Source organism: Gambusia affinis, linkage group LG08, assembly GCF_019740435.1.
Source record: "Gambusia affinis linkage group LG08, SWU_Gaff_1.0, whole genome shotgun sequence".
Taxonomy (NCBI): domain Eukaryota; kingdom Metazoa; phylum Chordata; class Actinopteri; order Cyprinodontiformes; family Poeciliidae; genus Gambusia; species Gambusia affinis.
Window position 1 is genome coordinate 15,842,726 of NC_057875.1, and position 18,428 is coordinate 15,861,153.

The 18,428-nt window shown below is 36.0% G+C and overlaps 2 protein-coding genes across 4 annotated transcripts; both read right to left on the reverse strand.

Moving 5' to 3' along the window:
- Positions 1-1,147: 1,147 nt before the first annotated feature.
- On the reverse strand, positions 1,148-16,531 carry LOC122835701 (receptor-type tyrosine-protein phosphatase eta). Of its 3 annotated transcripts, XM_044124965.1 has the most exons (27): positions 16,472-16,531; positions 15,966-16,220; positions 15,557-15,811; positions 15,200-15,460; positions 13,238-13,492; positions 12,874-13,134; positions 12,515-12,787; positions 11,932-12,201; positions 11,417-11,683; positions 10,615-10,887; positions 10,032-10,301; positions 8,701-8,967; positions 7,914-8,177; positions 7,562-7,702; positions 7,252-7,453; positions 6,118-6,233; positions 5,917-6,004; positions 5,790-5,834; positions 5,688-5,696; positions 5,503-5,590; positions 4,619-4,709; positions 4,351-4,427; positions 4,000-4,134; positions 3,270-3,386; positions 2,867-3,027; positions 2,620-2,755; positions 1,148-2,525 (listed from the first exon to the last, which is right to left on the reverse strand). In XM_044124965.1, exons 2-27 carry the CDS (start codon positions 15,982-15,984, stop codon positions 2,391-2,393), a joined length of 4,476 nt encoding a protein of 1,491 aa, XP_043980900.1. In that variant the 5' UTR covers positions 15,985-16,220; positions 16,472-16,531; the 3' UTR covers positions 1,148-2,390. The 3 variants fall into 3 exon arrangements, with proteins under 3 accessions (XP_043980900.1, XP_043980901.1, XP_043980902.1); XM_044124966.1 differs by lacking the exon at positions 15,557-15,811 and having other exon boundaries at positions 1,217-2,525; XM_044124967.1 differs by lacking the exons at positions 15,200-15,460; positions 15,557-15,811 and having other exon boundaries at positions 1,217-2,525.
- Positions 16,474-17,049, reverse strand: LOC122835574 (insoluble matrix shell protein 4-like; the record flags this gene model as incomplete). Its single annotated transcript, XM_044124733.1, has 1 exon — positions 16,474-17,049. A coding segment is annotated over one exon (576 nt), but the record flags the coding sequence as incomplete, so codon positions are not given.
- Positions 17,050-18,428: the final 1,379 nt, after the last annotated feature.

The following is an 18,428-nucleotide window of genomic DNA, read 5'->3' on the forward strand; positions in this document are numbered from 1 at the left end:
AAATATCCCGTCTATTGGAGAAGTGGAGTTCTTCATTATTATTTTTTTCTTTTTAACAATTTGTTATTTACAACTGCAGGCTAAGCAAAAGGCAGGGTTCATTTCTTTTGACAATGAGCTGTTAAGTAAAATAAAATTACTGGTTTATTTTATAGACTGATTTTGATTGCATTCCCAGTGGAATATCTATACTCTTAGTATGGCAAGCTCACCAGCCTGGTGAAGTGAGGGAGACCAATGGGGAAAACAGGGAGGGGCTCCTTGAAGCCCTACATTCTGGTAGAGTCTTATTTTACCACCACCTTGATACCTCAAAGTAGTTCAATATAAAGTACACAAGAGCTACAGGTCTTTGTTTGTTTGTTTAGGCCTGCAAATGTTTCAAGTCTGTTTGTCCAGAGAGAAAAGAATCAGAAAGTCAGTGTTTATGTCTTTCAGGTAGGTATCAGTGCAGATATCAGTGCAGATACCTACCTGAAACTTAAAGGCTTATTGTTGCAGAGATGTGCTGGACCATCCTCCCCAGCATCATCTTTCCTTATGATTAATTCAATTCAAAATATAGAGAAATGTAGAAATATATAGTGCAGAAATCATTTGATTTATTAGTGGGTTGCAAAAATGATAAAACTATCAACATAAAACTATCCTAAGTTCTGAGAATATTGTGAAACATTGTACAATCAATCACCAAAAAATGACAGGAGTATGGCACCACTGAAAATTTACCAAATATGTGGGAATACAACTAAACTGACAGATCCAGCTAAGAGAACATTTATCAGGTAGCAGCTAAGACGCCTGTTGTAACTCTGAAGGAGGCGCTTAGGTGGGTGAATATGTTGACAGGCTAAATATTAAATGTGCACTCCATAAATGTGACATTTTTGGAATAACTGCATTCTCTATATCAAACACATTTAAAAACGTTCTAATTTTCCATCCACTTCAGAATTATGTGCTACTTGCTGCAACTTTGTGACACAAAGTTAAAAACAAAATTCATCAATTATAGTGACTGAATCTGATAAATCACTATAAATTATCAATAACTGTGATAATTTGTGCAATAAATCTAACATCAGCTTTTAAAAATGCAAAGAAAAAAAAGTGATAAAATATGCATAAAAATCAACACCAAAACACATTTTAGCAAGACAGTTTAGCTTTATTGGCATTGAAGCAAATAGCTTTTAATAAAGATTAGATTGTTGCCACAATGTTGCAACATCTTTAATCCCATTTAATTTGACATATTTAAGAAGTACACATCTTCAGCTCATTTTACATAGTTGCATTGAACCAGCAAGCATCTCATAAAGCATTTTAAAACATCCTAAAAAATTTACTATTTCATGTTCCTATTTCTCATTAAAACATAAGTGCTTTAAATCAAACTATATATAAAAAAAGAAACGTACCAAGCTAATGGAAAATCCTGCTGTTTGGAAGATTGACAAAAATATGCTTCTCCAGTGACTTTTTATACAGAGGAAGTGACCATAGCTGGATAAGAGATGTCACAGGAAATGAAATAACATGTTTTTCTAAAGCATGTACAGCATAGGAAAGAGCAAAAAAAGACAATTGAACTAATGTCTTAATTAATAATACAAACTGGTGCATTATATATATTTTAACACAAATACAGCCAGTAACATGCTCTTCATAAAAGAAGTTCCTGAGATGAAATGAGAAATAAGATAGATATTTCATTTCAAGAACCACTGGCCAGAATGTAATATAAACTATTTGAAAAGAAACACCTTTAATGTTTACAGTGGACAGGGTGGGACAAATGAATAAAAGCATCGAGTGCATTCGTCACATTGCAGCGCATATAAATACAAAAAGAGACAAAAACAAATAAACTCCTTCATAAAAATACATTGCACAGTTCATATTGGCTTTCAGTTAGTCAGGCAAGGAGAGAATAACTTAAAGTTCCTTTAAAATATCACATTATCCCTGTTTAATAACTAGAACAAATAAGACAAGTGTGCCCTCTACTGGTGCAAACGCATGAATGCTCTTTTTAAGGCACATACCACCAGCCTTTGTATTGTGCAGTTAAAATTTAAAAGTTGATTTAAAAATACCAACACAGTATACAATAAAACTACCTGAGCAAAATAAAATCTGTGAGTCATTTACAGTTGAAAGCAATTTTATAATAATTGTGCAGTGCAAAGAATATGCATGTATGAAAATTGAAGGCAGGAGCATAAAAAACTGCTGTTTCCTCTATTTTTTAACAAATAAAAATAAAAAAAGAGGATTAAACCCTTAACGGTTGATGTTTCTTACAAACGTATTCCCTTTAAACTTGTTTGCTCAGTTATTTCTCACCCAAAAAGAGAGGGAGAGCTGTAAAGAAATGAAAAAGCAGACTAATATCCCCTTTTGGGTTCTACGTTTTCATAAATTGAGATGGCAGCTGTGTTCTGGTAGATTAGATCCACATTGTTCCCAGTTCTCGCCCGGATGATGTCCAAGGCACACTGGTTTAGGAAGACATACTGGTCCTGCAGCAATAAAACAAAAATAAAAATCAGAAAGTGTTTGTGATGTGAAACAATGTAAAAAAAACAAAGCAGAGTATATGTGTGGTATTCCTACTTCAGTCTGCACCATAAGGGGCCGGTGCATTCGCAGATCATGTACAATGCCGTACACATCTACAGTGTTTTCCCTCTCGATCTGGAAGATCAAGCGATCGATGGCTATGAAGGTGCCTGTGCGCCCGACTCCAGCACTGAGCGCAAATATCAAAACAGAAAGGCGGAAAATGACAGGAGACGGCAGGTTATTTTGTACACTTCCAACTAAATGAAAACATTTGTAAATGTGGGCTGTTGTGTCCAACCTGCAGTGAACCACTGTGGGGGAGTTTCTGGAATACTGGTTCATGTGCTCTCTGACCAGATGTCTGAAACTGATCAGAAGCTCTGTGGTTTCTGGAACGCCGTGATCAGGCCAGGCTGTGAAATGGAAGTGGCGGACTGAGCGGACCTCTGTTGTTTTCACCTGAGGCAAAAGGAGGTCAGCGTTGAAACAGCAGTTACAAGAAGACGAATAATCAAGACGGGGCACATCAAAAACCCTTGACTTAGAACTTCGAATTACAAATCATCTGCAAAGAACACTTTATGCATTCCTTTTGTTGCATAATGTTAGCAAAACAACCATATGATTACTGAGATTCTGTGTGCATGTGTGTGTGTGTGTGTGGGTGTTTTGGGGAAGGGTGGGTTTCAACATAAAGTTACATTTTTTATGTCAAAATCCCTGATGGTCCAGTCTTCAAGTTGGATTTCAGAGGTTGTTGTCACAATGATGTCTTCACAGTGTTTGGTGCCAGAACTCCAGTACTGCTCACATTTAACCTGAAAGATAGTTCATTTGCATTTAGTTTATGTCTTATATAGAAACTTTTATCTTTGCTATATTATATTGCAGCTGATTTTTTTTCCCACAGATGTCCCTGGACTTACCGGTATATATGCTGCATCTAGGTAAGTTTACTTTGGCAAACACACTGAAACAAAAAATATTCCTCTTCTGCTTCAACAATTTTTTTTAAATGCCTATTCATATTTATTTAGATTCATCCTTTATTAAGAATGGAAACTCCAGTGTGAGAAAATATAGATTTTTAACACTGGTTGTTATTCAGGTTAATTATGTGGATAAAGGTATTCATTTTTCTTAGCGCAAATTTTGCTTTTATGGAGCCTCTGATGGGACGTGGGGGAAATTTTTTTTCTATTAGACTCCCTCGCAAAATTATTGCATTTCCATGCAGTACTTTTGCGTTATCTTGCAAAATTTTTGCATTCACATGCAACAAGTTTTGGATTCCAGTATGGTTTCCCACAATATATTTTGCATTCTCTCGCTGTAATGTACTAGTCAGTTCATGCGACATCTTGAATACTGAAGGTCTTTCTGCTACAGAAACAGTTACGATACAAAGTATTTCTTTATGTTCAAACTCACCCTTCCTTGTTCATTACAGCGTGTTAGCATGACCAGAGTTTGGACGTTCTTCTCCCAGACCATCCTCCAGAACTCGTTGACTGTTGCAGGCAAAGGTCCCTGAGCTGCGATGTACTCCTTCCTGGAAAGGTAACCCTAACGTGCAAAAAAACCCAACAACAAACAAACAAAAAAAATCAGTATAAAACATCCATAAAGTTAAGTTTTCACAAAGATTCTCAAATGGGGAATGAATGTAGATTTGATTCAAAGTGAACCCAAGAAACAAATGAAGTGAGTTATAATGGGATCATAAGATGCTGTAAGGTGAAGTAATGACCAAAAGCAGCTGTAAATGGTGTCAGTACGCACCGGCATGTAGTTAGCATTGATGTAATCTTCGTTTGGACTTCCATGGACAACAGAGAGTTTCACTCTCGAGGAGTCATCTAGGAGATGAATAAGTATGTAAATGAAGTATGGATGATTCATTTATGAGTTAAAATTAAAGTGTTAGATGGTAAAAATGCTCATTACAAGCAGAAACAGTGGGGCGTTCCATGTGTTATAGCTAAAATATTATTGTTTGAAGAACAAGGATTAATTTTTTTGAATGACAGGAAAAGTTAAGGTGACTTACAAGGAAGCACGTTGTTGTAGCGATTTTTAGGCTTGTTTTCAAGAGCCAGTGCATGCAGTTTTGCCTGAGCTGTACCAACAGGCTTCAGGTCCTTTAAAAAACAGTTTGGAAGATTAACTTGTGGGTACAAAAGAAATAAAAAAACAGTTACTTTAAAACTATAAATTGCTTCATATGTGTGACTTTATGAAGTTTAATTGTTTGTAAATCCTGTTGAGATGTCTTTATGTATGTGGGTCCAGTGTCAAATGTATTTATAGACAAGTATTAATGGAAAACAAACAGATTATTGATCTATTCTAGCCCAACAATTATACATTAACTTGGTGAGTTGAAAACAGTTCATTCTTCTCTTGTTTATTCCAACAACTGGTGTGTTTTGCTGTCTTTGATGCATGTTCCACTGTTTTTCATCAATCTGTTGTATGTTATATATAAAGGCATTACTGCACAAATCAGAATAGCTGTCTCTTGTCAGCTTTAATGATAAAAATTATACTAAAATGAAAAATAAGGCAGAAACCAGGACATTATCAGCTCCACGAAAAAAATAAAAAGTCAGTTTTCCCAAAATCAGTGATGTTCCCTTGTCAGTCATTCTAGCAGGTGAGATGTAGTGTTGCAATTTTCTGTAACACTACATCTCACTATCTATCTATTGGTCCGTCCGTCGGTCCGTCTATCTGTCCGTGTGTGTGTGTATAGTGTGTGTGGAGTAAGGTAATTTAGAAACAATTCAGAACAATAAACATATAACATTATGATTTACAAATTTTTGTGAGAAATAAAATACACTTTTCCTGATGTCAAGGAACTGTCAGGTACCAATATACAGAAAGTAATTAACAGATTAGGAATGCCTAAAAATGTTTGTGATGCTTTACCTCAAATTCTTCAGCAAAGCCACAGCTGGAGTCAGCTTTCTGCTTCCTGTAGTAAGCTTCAAAGTCCTCCACTCTCACAGCCACACTTCTGCTCATATATGCAACATTGTTCAGAGGGGAGAAAAAATATTCTCCAGAAAGATGCAATATACACATATGTATTAATTTAAATGTCTTATACTTACACTTTCCCCCTAAGAAAATAAAGAAAATGTAACAATTACATAAACAATTGTGGACTTTGAGTTTGAAATAATAATCATTTGGCAAAAATCTTAAATACTCACCCCATCGACTGAATCTGGATGTCAGGAGACTCCTTACGGGATAACCTGCAGAATACAATATATGAATAATATTGAACATCTCATTCAATAACATTGTTTTATTTTCATTGGTACGAAGAATAAAAACCTTCTCCAATAGATGATGAAACCAATAAGGATGACAAAGAGAAATCCAAAAATTCCCAACGTTACTCCAACAGCAATATAGGTGATAGCTATAATTTTATAAAACCAAAGATTATAGAGTCAATCTTGAGAAAAAAACAATTAAATTACATCAGTATTAAAATAAGCACATAAAATCGAATTTTGGTTCTTTCCATAATACCTGGATCTTTGTCGAGAATAATCACAGTAGACAAATCTGATATAGAACAAACTGATTTGCTGGTGTCAATTCTTCTTGAATCCACAACCAAATAGGTACAAACCACAACAGCATATCTGTAGGACAAAAACAAGAAACATAGTTTATATATTCTTAATAAATTTCTACATTTCAAAATGCCATATTTGCAGTGTATTTTTCTTTTACAGTATGCTCTTAGTTTAAACTTTGATCTCATACTGGTATAACTTTTGGAGTTTATAGAGTTTTTATCCATTTCGTTCTCATCTTCATTATCAGTCTTCATTAAAACAATTGAAGGACACAAAAATTTAAGTATAACGAGAACACAATTAATGTACCCAACTTTCTAGTTCAAATATCTTAGTACACCTGAAATAAGACTCATTATGTCTTATTTCAAGACGATATATACGAACGGACACAATTTTCCACAACATTGAGCTAGGTTAGAGTCAATGATTCCTTAATATTGATGAAAAAGTTCTGAATCTAATGGCAGGTTAAAAAATCTCTTGTTATAAATGAAAAAAAATCTGCCAATGTAACTAATACTTTTTCATAAATATTAAGCAACTATTGACTTAAAACTAGCCCCTATGTCTTGCTGAAAAGTTACTTGTAAGTTAAGTTTATACTCAACTGAAAAGTACTTTAAATGTTAATATGGTACGTTTACTTTTACTAGAGTGTACATTTTAGTTTGATTATTTTTACTTTGAGTACTTTCATCATTGTATCTTACAAACTAGAGAGATCAAATACATTGGTAGAAATAAAGTGTATTTTCAGTCTATAATTTATTTTTAGTAATTAAGATTTTTGTTTTTGGTTATGAAAAAAGATTAAGCATAAAATAAACATTTTCTATACTCACTTTTCTGTTTCAATACGTATCTTGGCTCAGAGAAAATTAAAAAAATATATTAATCTAAAATGATCAAGATTGCATAAACTCTACAAAACAATCCTGTAAAAATTGCTGGAATCAAATGGTAAATAAAGCAAACTAAAATACATTGCAATTTCACAAAATACACCATCAGCCAGTAAAGTTGCCAAAGATTTTCATGTAAAAGGAAATCTTTTTTTATTTAAGTGTGGTTTTCTTACCTATAACTTCCAGATGGATCCAGAGGATCATTAGCATAGCCTTCCCATGTTGATCCTTTTCCTATCTCAAAGTCTAAGGGAGTAGAACTTCTAAGGAACGTTTGGGTATAGTTCATTACTGTTGCAAGATATGCTATTGCAGACTTTGATTTCCATTCACTGTATGTTTTCGCCAGGAAATTTTCAATATCAGGAATTTTGGCTTAAAGAAAACAAAACAGATATTACAGCATTGTAATATTTTTCAAATCTATTTCTTGCAGGGTTACAGGAGCACATCTTGATGTTAAGAAAAAAGAAATAAACCTACCACTGTCATCGCTTGTTACCAGAATCCCAACATGAGTCACTGGTCCTTTAGAGTTGCTTATCAGGTCAGTTTTAACTTGAAGGGTGAATGTAGTGTGAGTTTTAGACACCTGCTTCGCAAAGTCTGATGGAATGGGGGGCTCTGTATAAAATTAAGAGAGGAATCAAAAACCAATGTATCAAACTTATAGTGAGTAATATTAGCTAATGATGAAAAACAATCATTGAAAAAATATATATAAATGGAGCTAATAATGGATCCTGCTTCACTGACCTAAAATCTTAACATTTTCTACATATTATTTACATGCAATAATTATTCAAATATTCGGTAAAAAAGGAAACAAACTTACTTGTGACACCTGTCTGACATGTTATCCACTGAGGAGGGCTAGAATTTCCACAACTCTGAGTCTCTACTGTAATACTATAAGTAGAATGGTAAGTAAGATTAGAAATAATGTGTTCAAAACTATTCGTATAAGAAAGGGTGGAAGTGTTGGTTACAGTAAACTTGAAATTATAGTATTTTCCTTTGGGCTCGTTCCAATTCAGAATAAGTTTTGCATCTCCAGAGTTTGGTCCATCACATCTTAAGTTATTCACAGGACTTGCATCTGTCGAATGAAGTAGATCAATTAATCAATCAAATTTTATTTGTATAGTACATTTCAGCAGCAAGGCATTTCAAAGTTCTTTACATCAAATCAAACACAGAAACACAATGCAACATAGAATCAACAAAATAAGTCAAGTTCCATCAATAAATTTGTAATTGATTACGTTTTAAATACATCCTAAACAGGTTGGTTTTTAGTCGAGTTTGCATCCATAAAAGGTTTACCGGTTTCACTTCTACTGTCTTATATGGAACAAAATACCTATTGCTATTTTTATTCCCACTCACGCTCACAATCACACAGTTTAAAAGGATGTAAATATTTTTTCATATCGTATATTTTAATATACGATGTAGATATAAATATTAGTAAAAAAAAAGTTATTGGTTAAACGTTTGCAACAAAATTTTTATTTCCTATATTTTTGATTTTGTATTCAAAACATAAAAAACAGATAAATTCACACAAGACCCAATGTCATGCATATAAGACTATAAAAGATGGAATGTTGTGAGCATACTTGTGCAGCCGGACATCTTCTCTGTGGCAGATTCTGTTCCATCAGAGGTCTTGGTGATGATGAAGATGTTGTAGTTAGTACCAGGCGTCAGTCCAGTGATGTTATATAAAGTTTTATTACTTGTGGTGTTCGTAGGATAAGCCCAATCACGGCTTTGCCAGGCGACAAAAAAACGATAGGTTTCCTTATACTCATCAGGTTGGGTCCAATTTAAATTGATATGTTCCTCGCCAGGATCAAGTGTGACAGACTTCACATTGTGAGGTCCTGATGGTTTAATAAACAAATGAGAAATGTTAGTGTCCGCAGTGTCCGGTAATCCAGACATTGCAGTGCCTGTCAACAAACAATATGTTTTATGTGAATTTTTTCAAAGTAGTGGATAAACAAATGTGGTTTGATCTGAACCATTCAATGGCTTTTTCTTAAAGTTGTTTTCCAGTCAATAGGTTGGACCTACAATCCAATCTCAAGTCAACTGCAGACTCAAAAACATATAATGTATGATTGCCATGTATTTAGCCCACTTTATCTTCTAATCAACTCAGTAAATTCCCTGTTCCTGCTGGAAATGTGCAATGCCAGTGTTTACAGTTTATGCATGTCAAAAACTGTAATTTTAGTCACATTTGGCCAGAGTCATCTTTCACATGTTTTCTATATCCCCTCCTTGTCCACAAAGGACATATTTTTGCCCTTAACAAATAGCTGTTGTGTCAAACAATCCTCCCACTTCAGCTTTGAATTTGTGGAGCTCTTCCAAAGTTACCATGCACGTCATGGCTGCTTCTCTGATTAATGCGCTTTTAGGTTTACAGTTAAGTTTTACAGCACTATTTCACTAGGTTTGCAGTTGGGCCACTCTTTCCATCCTTGGATGGAGAATCAAACAGTGGTGTTTGAGATCCTTACAGCTCAGAGCATTGTTTTATCCACACTAAATCCACAACAAATGTCTTCACACTTTTATCCCTGAACCTCTCTGCTGTGTTTCTTGGTCCATATGATGCTTTTTGGTAACTGATTCACGCTATTAAACCTTTGAGCACATAAGAGCTCTTTTTTTTTTTACCCAGATTATATTCCAAAATATAATCTTTACTCACTAAACAGGTAATCTGTAATGGCAACCCAATGAACAAAATTCTATTTAGGGACATGGTAAATACAAATTTAAATCTTGTGCTACACTGTGTTGGTCTGTAGCATAAATTGAAATACACTGAAGTTTGTGGTTGCAAAAGATTTTGGAAAGTTTTTTTTTTTTTTAACAAGATGTTGTGAGAGTAATTGATATAGGAGATTAATGATAAATAAAATAAGATTCTTACTTGTGGTCACGTATATGTAAACAGATTTACTCTCAAAATACATTGGTCCCACAGTTGTCACAGAAATGTTGTAGGAGGTCCCAGAAGGAAGTTGGGACAAACTGTAATTTGTCTTGTCAGAAGGGATTTTTATATCGTCCAGAGAACGATTGAAGGTCAGCTTGTAGCTGTAGTTGAATGCATATTCCATATCAGGTGCTTTTCCCCATTGCAGTTCAATAGAACTGGTTGTCTGCTTCTGGATGTCAATATTCCCAGGAGGATTTGGGTCTGCAAGGACAGAATTCATCACAAGTACAATTAATCATGTATGCATTATCGCAAACATATTGGGGGCTGGTTGATACTTTTTATGGCACACTGAGTTTAACAACATATTTACGGAGTGTCTGAGGGTCAAGTAGATAAGACAGCTAAAATATTCCCCAATAGTGGAGAGTTGATAAGACATAGAGAGGCAATTTGTATTGCTATTACTATTATTTCTGTCATTATTATTTCTATTATTTGTTGTAGTAATATTTACTGGGGAGACTAGTAAGAAATACATAAGAAATACATAAAGGTTATTTTTAATACTCACAAGTTGCAGTTGTAACAATTTCAGATGGTACTTTGAATGTTCCACTGTTAGAAATCATCACAGCACTGCAGAGCTCTGCAGCATGCAGGTTATAAAACCTGTAAGTGTTGTTAAAACTGCGCTTTTCTATTGGAGTTGCTGTTTGATTTGGACTGGAGGAGCAGTTTAGATGAAGGTCATATTTCTCCACATTTCCACGAGGGTTGGTCCATGATACCAGGACTGAATTATTGGATCCCTCATTGGAGATATTGAGCAAAGCCACCTGGGGTTCTGTTGATGTGCAGCCATAAAAAATTCAAATAATTCAACAATGATACAAGTCAAAGAAAAAATAAGGGAAGACAGTAAAGCCCTACGTGTGTACTGAGTACACAGAAACACAATGCAACATAGAATCAACAAAATAAGTCAAGTTCCATCAATAAATTTGTAATTGATTACGTTTTAAATACATCCTAAACAGGTTGGTTTTTAGTCGAGTTTGCATCCATAAAAGGTTTACCGGTTTCACTTCTACTGTCTTATATGGAACAAAATACCTATTGCTATTTTTATTCCCACTCATGATCACAATCACACAGTTTAAAAGGATGTAAATATTTTTTCATATCGTATATTTTAATATACGATGTAGATATAAATATTAGTAAAAAAAAGTTATTGGTTAAACGTTTGCAACAAAATTTTTATTTCCTATATTTTTGATTTTGTATTCAAAACATAAAAAACAGATAAATTCACACAAGACCCAATGTCATGCATATAAGACTGTATAAAAGATGGAATGTTGTGAACATACTTGTGCAGCCGGACATCTTCTCTGTGGCAGATTCTGTTCCATCAGAGGTCTTGGTGATGATGAAGATGTTGTAGTTAGTACCAGGCGTCAGTCCAGTGATGTTATATGAAGTTTTATTACTTGTGGTGTTCGTAGGATAAGCCCCATCATGGCTTTGCCAGGCGACAAAAAAACGATAGGTTTCCTTATACTCATCAGGTAGGATCCAATTTAAATTGATATGTTCCTCGCCAGGATCAAGTGTGACAGACTTCACATTGTGAGGTCCTGATGGTTTAATAAACAAATGAAAAACGTTAGTGTCCGCAGTGTTCGGTAATCCAGACATTGCAGTCCAGCCATAAAAAATTCAAATAATTCAACAATGATACAAGTCAAAGAAAAAATAAGGGAAGACAGTAAAGCCCTATGTGTGTACTGAGTTCAACAGATTTTGGAAAGTTTTTTTTTTTTTTTAACAAGATGTGAGAGTAATTGATATAGGAGATTAATGATAAATAAAATAAGATTCTTACTTGTGGTCACGTATATGTAAACAGATTTACTCTCAAAATTCATTGGTCCCACAGTTGTCACAGAAATGTTGTAGGAGGTCCCAGACAGAAGTTGGGAAAAATTGTAATTTGTCTTGATAGAAGGGATTTTTATATCGTTCAGAGAACGATTGTAGGTCAGCTTGTAGCTGTAGTTGAATGCATATTCCATATCAGGTGCTTTTCCCCATTGCAGTTCAATAGAACTGGTTGTCTGCTTCTGGATGTCAATATTCCCAGGAGGATTTGGGTCTGCAAGGACAGAATTCATTACAAGTACAATTAATCATGTATGCATTATCGCAAACATATTGGGGGCTGGTTGATACTTTTTATGGCACACTGAGTTTAACAACATATTTACGGAGTGTCTGAGGGTCAAGTAGATAAGACAGCTAAAATATTGCCCAATAGTGGAGAGCTGATAAGACATAGAGAGGCAATTTGTATTGCTATTACTATTATTTCTGTCATTATTATTTCTATTATTTGTTGTAGTAATATTTACAGGGGAGACCAGTAAGAAATACATAAGAAATACATATAGGTTATTTTTAATACTCACAAGTTGCAGTTGTAACAATTTCAGATGGTACTTTGAATGTTCCACTGTTAGAAATCATCACAGCACTGCAGAGCTCTGCAGCATGCAGGTTATAAAACCTGTAAGTGTTGTTAAAACTGCGCTTTTCTATTGGAGTTGCTGTTTGATTTGGACTGGAGGAGCAGTTTAGATGAAGGTCATATTTCTCCACATTTCCAGGAAGGTTGGTCCATGATACCAGGACTGAATTATTGGATCCCTCATTGGCGATATTGAGCAAAGCCACCTGGGGTTCTGTTGATGTGCAGCCATAAAAAATTCAAATAATTCAACAATGATACAAGTCAAAGAAAAAATAAGGGAAGACAGTAAAGCCCTACGTGTGTACTGAGTGGTGCAGGTCTCTTTCCCTTCAGTGCCATCCTCTGCCATGACAGTAACACAGAAGCTGCAGTTGGTTCCAGAGGTGAGACCTGAGAAGGTCACACTTTCTCCTTTTGAGCTGGTATTTTGGTTGTGACAGCCCGTTGTCTCCACCCAATATTTGAAGTCATCCTTGTACTCGTATGGTCTTGTCCAGTTTAGGTAAATAGCAGTTGTGCTTAAGGTAAAAGCATTTAAAACTGTGATATTATAAGGCCCTGAAAGCAAGACGATAAACTGTTTTGTTTTTGGAGAAAAAACCCCCCGAACTTATTTGCACAAGTCATTGTAGCATGCTCTTACAAGCTACGATGCACTTACTTGTATAGTAGAAAACCGTCACAGACTCTGCTCGAGTGTAATCTTCTGTCATTGTAGTGACGGTAAAAGTGTATTTGCTCCCAGACTTAAGACTATCAAATGTAAACGTTGTAGTGTTTACCACTTTTGGCTGTGATTCACTTTCAAGCTGCACTTCATAAAGGTATGGTGGTTTGCTGTTTGTCTGATTCCACTTCAGGGTTACTGAACTAGTGGTGATTTCCGTCTTTGTCAGACCCGTCACCGAATTTGGTCCTAAAAAACAGGATAAAAGTGATCAGAGTAGAAATGTTTATTAAAGTCTTTTTAGGTTCGATCACACAGGAGGAACAATTGTAGAAAAACTAACACAAGATCATACTTTAGGAAAAAAAGTTTAGTATCAGTACTGTCAATCAATTAATCAGAATAATCACTCCTTGGTGCTATAATTATATAGATACCTATATTTATGTATATATATATAATTTTAAATATATACATTTTTTTACTTAAGATTTTACCTAAAATGTTCAGCAAAGTACGGTAAATAAATTAGTGAATGATATTCTTAACAGTCCTGATTAATAACAGGACAGATGCAAGCGTTTGTTAAAACAATTTGTCTCTGAGGATATACAAGAGCATCTAAAAACAGCAACCAGAATCTCATTATTTTTTATAGTTACCAAAGGCTTAGAAGCCATTTTGGAATCATAATTTGGGATCCCTACTTGGTTGGGCCAGGATATTTCACAATTTCCCATTACAGAAACCTGTTCACCTGTTCAGCTCAAGTCAATTAACTAACCAATGTCAGTATTTAAAAAGGAGTCAAATCAATAATCAATAATTCTCAACCCTGGTCCTCGGGACCCACTGTCCTGCCACACACCTGACTGAAATGAATGAGTGACTGACTGATTTCTGAAACCCTTAATGCGGTAAATCAATAATTTGAGTCAGGTGTGTTGTTGAACATATTACGCATCCAAAACATGAAGGCTTGTATGCAGGTACAATAATAATGAGGGATATTTAATAATGGGACATTCTACAAATAGCAACAGACACAAAGGGAAAAACTAAGGTGCAAACCATATCTATGAATAAAAGAACATGCTAAGAAAATCAGGAGAAACAGGGATGCTGTGGTGGTGCAGGGGTAAAGCGCAACCCACATATGGAGGCCTTGGCCCTCAACACAAATTGCACAAAACTGTGGGATGAAAATGACAGGAAACTAAAGAAATCGGAAAAGTAAATTGCAATATTATTCAAGTACAAATATATAAAAACCAAAATGCCTAAAGAAATTTGAAGTTAAAAGCATCACTGCACTATCTGTTTTTGTACATGTCATTTGTCTCCACAAATTGTAGAACAATGTTACTTGTGGAAAATCCTAAATAATGAATAATCGATCCAGCTACAAGTAAAAGAATAAATTCATTATTTCCATCTCAACAAAGTTTTACTGAAAAGTTGTTTGTAGGCAATATTTTCTTATTGTATTCAGTTAATGACTTCTACACCTTACTGCCTCATTTTTTTCTAAAAACACTTTTATGCTGCATTAAGAAACACCAAACTATCCCCAAATACATTGCAAGCAAGCAAAGCCTAAAAGACTTAAATAATTAAGTATTTTCTTGAAATCCAGGCAGTCTTTTTTTATGCATATTGTATACAGTAATATGAAAGTGACAATAAACTTGTGGGATATTGTGCAGAAGCTACAGGAGAGACATTTACATTTGACCTCCAGGTCATATTTCCATCTGTCCACTGTAAGGAAGTTTTTCCCAATAATGTGATGGCATTTGGTATTTCAGTGACATAAAGATGTGGAACACCTGAGGATTTGTGATAAATGATATATCTTCCAGAAAGACAAAAGGATGAAAAAAGTTTCTGACATTAATTCTTGTTGTAACTGCAAAATGTTGCATCCATCCATCCATATGATTGAGAATTACTTACTTGTGTATTTCAAAGCAATCTCACTCTTTCCTTCAGTGAGTTTATCAGCAGCTACAGCAGTTACAGTTATTGTATACTGCTCACCAGCAGTCAGATTAGAAATGGTCAGAGATGTCTCAGATACATTTCTTTGGTCATTTATTTCCCCACCTTTCCACTGAACTCTATAGAAAGAGCTGCTTCCCTTTGGTTTTGTCCAGTTCACAAATAGAGATGACGTTGTTACCTCAGTGACAGTAAGACTGTTGACTGCTTCAGGCTCTGTGAGCAGAAATCAATATGTTGCAAACATTTTAAAACCAAAAGGATGAAAAACTTGTCAAAGTGTGACAATTAAAAGCAGGCTCATAATCTTACTTGTATATTGACAAATTTTTCTCTCATCACTCTCTGTTTTGTTGTCTCTAGCCACAGCTGTGACATTAAAACAGTAGTTCTTTCCAGGAGTCAGCTCAGTCACTTTCACCTGAGTCTCACTTGTATTCAAATGTTTGTTTTCATTTTCCCACTTTACTGTATAAAACTGTCTTTCCCCATCAGGTTCAGTCCAATTCAGAGACAACGAGGTTGTTGTTACCTCAGTGACAGTAAGACTGTTGACTGCTTCAGGCTCTATTCATGACAGAGAGCAGTGTAAAGCATACCAAAGGTCAGTTATTATTCAATATTATTAATCAATTGGTAACTTTAACAACATTTATAATCAATCACAAAGAAAATCACACTTTTTGCACACAGTTAAAGACAAATTTATAGGTGGACTTACTTGTGTAGACAGTCACCATGTCAGGATGTCCTTCAGTGATATTATTATATGCAACAGCAGTAACATTTATAATGTACTGAACCCCAGGATCTAGTCCTGTGATGATTTTGAAATTTTGTGTTACTGTGTCACTGCTGGTATTTTTTCCATTTGTCCAGTATACTCGGTAGGTTGATTCATCCGTTTTGGTCCAGATCACTTTCACAGAGGATGTTGTGATACTTTCCACATGGAGATTCGACACATTTCCAGGTACTGTGAACCAAAGACAAGTCACAATAACAGTTCATATTATTGTCTATCTTAACATAATAGCAATTATTTAATCAGGACTGTACATTCAAAAATATAACTGTTAGAAGAAAAAAATGGAAAAGTATAGTCCTTTGCCTTCTTCAGGGCATGACACAGTACAATGTAACCAGGTTACAGTTACTTTGTACTGCGTCATGTGGACAGATGTCAGTTTAGGGGTTCATGCTAGTTACCATTAGACGTTAACACACCCTTAATTGTAGTAGTTGGTTGAGCCGTGGTTGTTGGTTGAGCCGTGGTTGTTGGTTGAGCCGTGGTTGTTGGTTGAGCCGTGGTTGTTGGTTGAGCCGTGGTTGTTGGTTGAGCCGTGGTTGTTGGTTGAGCCGTCGTTGTTGGTTGAGCCGTCGTTGTTGGTTGAGCCGTCGTTGTTGGTTGAGCGGTCGTTGTTGGTTGAGCGGTCGTTGTTGGTTGAGCGGTCGTTGTTGGTTGAGCCGTCATTGTTGGTTGAGCCGTCGTTGTTGGTTGAGCCGTCGTTGTTGGTTGAGCGGCCGTTGTTGGTTGAGCCGTCGTTGTTGGTTGAGCCGTCGTTGTTGGTTGAGCCGTCGTTGTTGGTTGAGCGGTCGTTGTTGGTTGAGCCGTCGTTGTTGGTTGAGCCGTCGTTGTTGGTTGAGCCGTCGTTGTTGGTTGAGCCGTCGTTGTTGGTTGAGCCGTCGTTGTTGGTTGAGCCGTCGTTGTTGGTTGAGCCGTCGTTGTTGGTTGAGCCGTCGTTGTTGTAGGGGTAGCAGTTATTGGGGTTGCTGTGGTTGAAAGGGTAGCAGTTATTGTGGTTTCTCTATTTGTTGAGGCAGCTGTTATTGTGGTTTCTGTGATTGTAGGTGCATCTGTTGAAGTTCTTGGTGCAGCGGGTAAAGTTGTTGATGCAGCGGTTGAAGTTGTTGGAGCAGTTAAAGTTGTTGGTGCAGCGGATGAAGTTGTTGATGGAGAGGTTAAAGTCGTTGATGCAGAGGTTAAAGTTGTTGGTGCAGCGGTTAAAGTTGTTGATGCAGCGGTTGAAGTTGTTGGATTTAAAGTTGTTGGTGCAGCGGTTAAAGTTGTTGGTGCAGCGGTTAAAGTTGTTGGTGCAGAGGTTAAAGTCGTTGATGCAGAGGTTAAAGTTGTTGGTGCAGCGGTTAAAGTTGTTGGTGCAGAGGTTAAAGTTGTTGGTGCAGAGGTTAAAGTCGTTGATGCAGAGGTTAAAGTTGTTGGTGCAGTTGTTGCTGTGCTAACAGCTGCACCAACAACTGTTGCAGTTGTAGGAACAAGTGTTTCTGTGGTTGTAGCTGCAGATGTAGTTGCGGTTAAAGTTGTTGATGCAGCGGTTGAAGTTGTTGGAGCAGTTAAAGTTGTTGGTGCAGAGGTTAAAGTCGTTGATGCAGAGGTTAAAGTTGTTGGTGCAGCGGTTGAAGTTGTTGGAGCAGTTAAAGTTGTTGGTGCAGTTGTTGAAGTTGTTGGAGTAGTTAAAGTTGTTGGAGCAGTTAAAGTTGTTGGTGCAGTTGTTGCTGTGCTAACAGATGCACCAACAACTATTGCAGTTGTAGGAACAAGTGTTTCTGTGGTTGTAGCTGCAGATGTAGTTGCGGTTAAAGTTGTTGATGCAGCGGTTGAAGTTGTTGGAGCAGTTAAAGTTGTTGGTGCAGAGGTTAAAGTTGTTGGTGCAGAGGTTGAAGTTGTTGGAGCAGTTAAAGTTGTTGGTGCAGCGGTTAAAGTTGTTGGTGCAGAGGTTAAAGTTGTTGGTGCAGAGGTTAAAGTCGTTGATGCAGAGGTTAAAGTTGTTGGTGCAGCGGTTGAAGTTGTTGGAGCAGTTAAAGTTGTTGGTGCAGTTGTTGCTGTGCTAACAGATGCACCAACAACTATTGCAGTTGTAGGAAGAAGTGTTTCTGTGGTTGTAGCTGCAGATGTAGTTGCGGTTTCTATTGGAGCTGGTGTAGCTATATTTGTCCAATTGATAAAGCAAAAAAGATGAGCACAAGAAGGAAAGCAACAGTAAATAAAAGCACAACTCAAGCAGTGAAAATGTGTTTTAAGAGCATTTTAAGACCTTGGGTGTTAACTGTTGTTAACTGTTGTGGTAATTGTATTAATTAAACCTATTAATAGAAAATAGGTTTAATTTGCTATTAATAAAGATAGCAAATTAAACCCCAATAATGTGCTACATATGAAATTTCA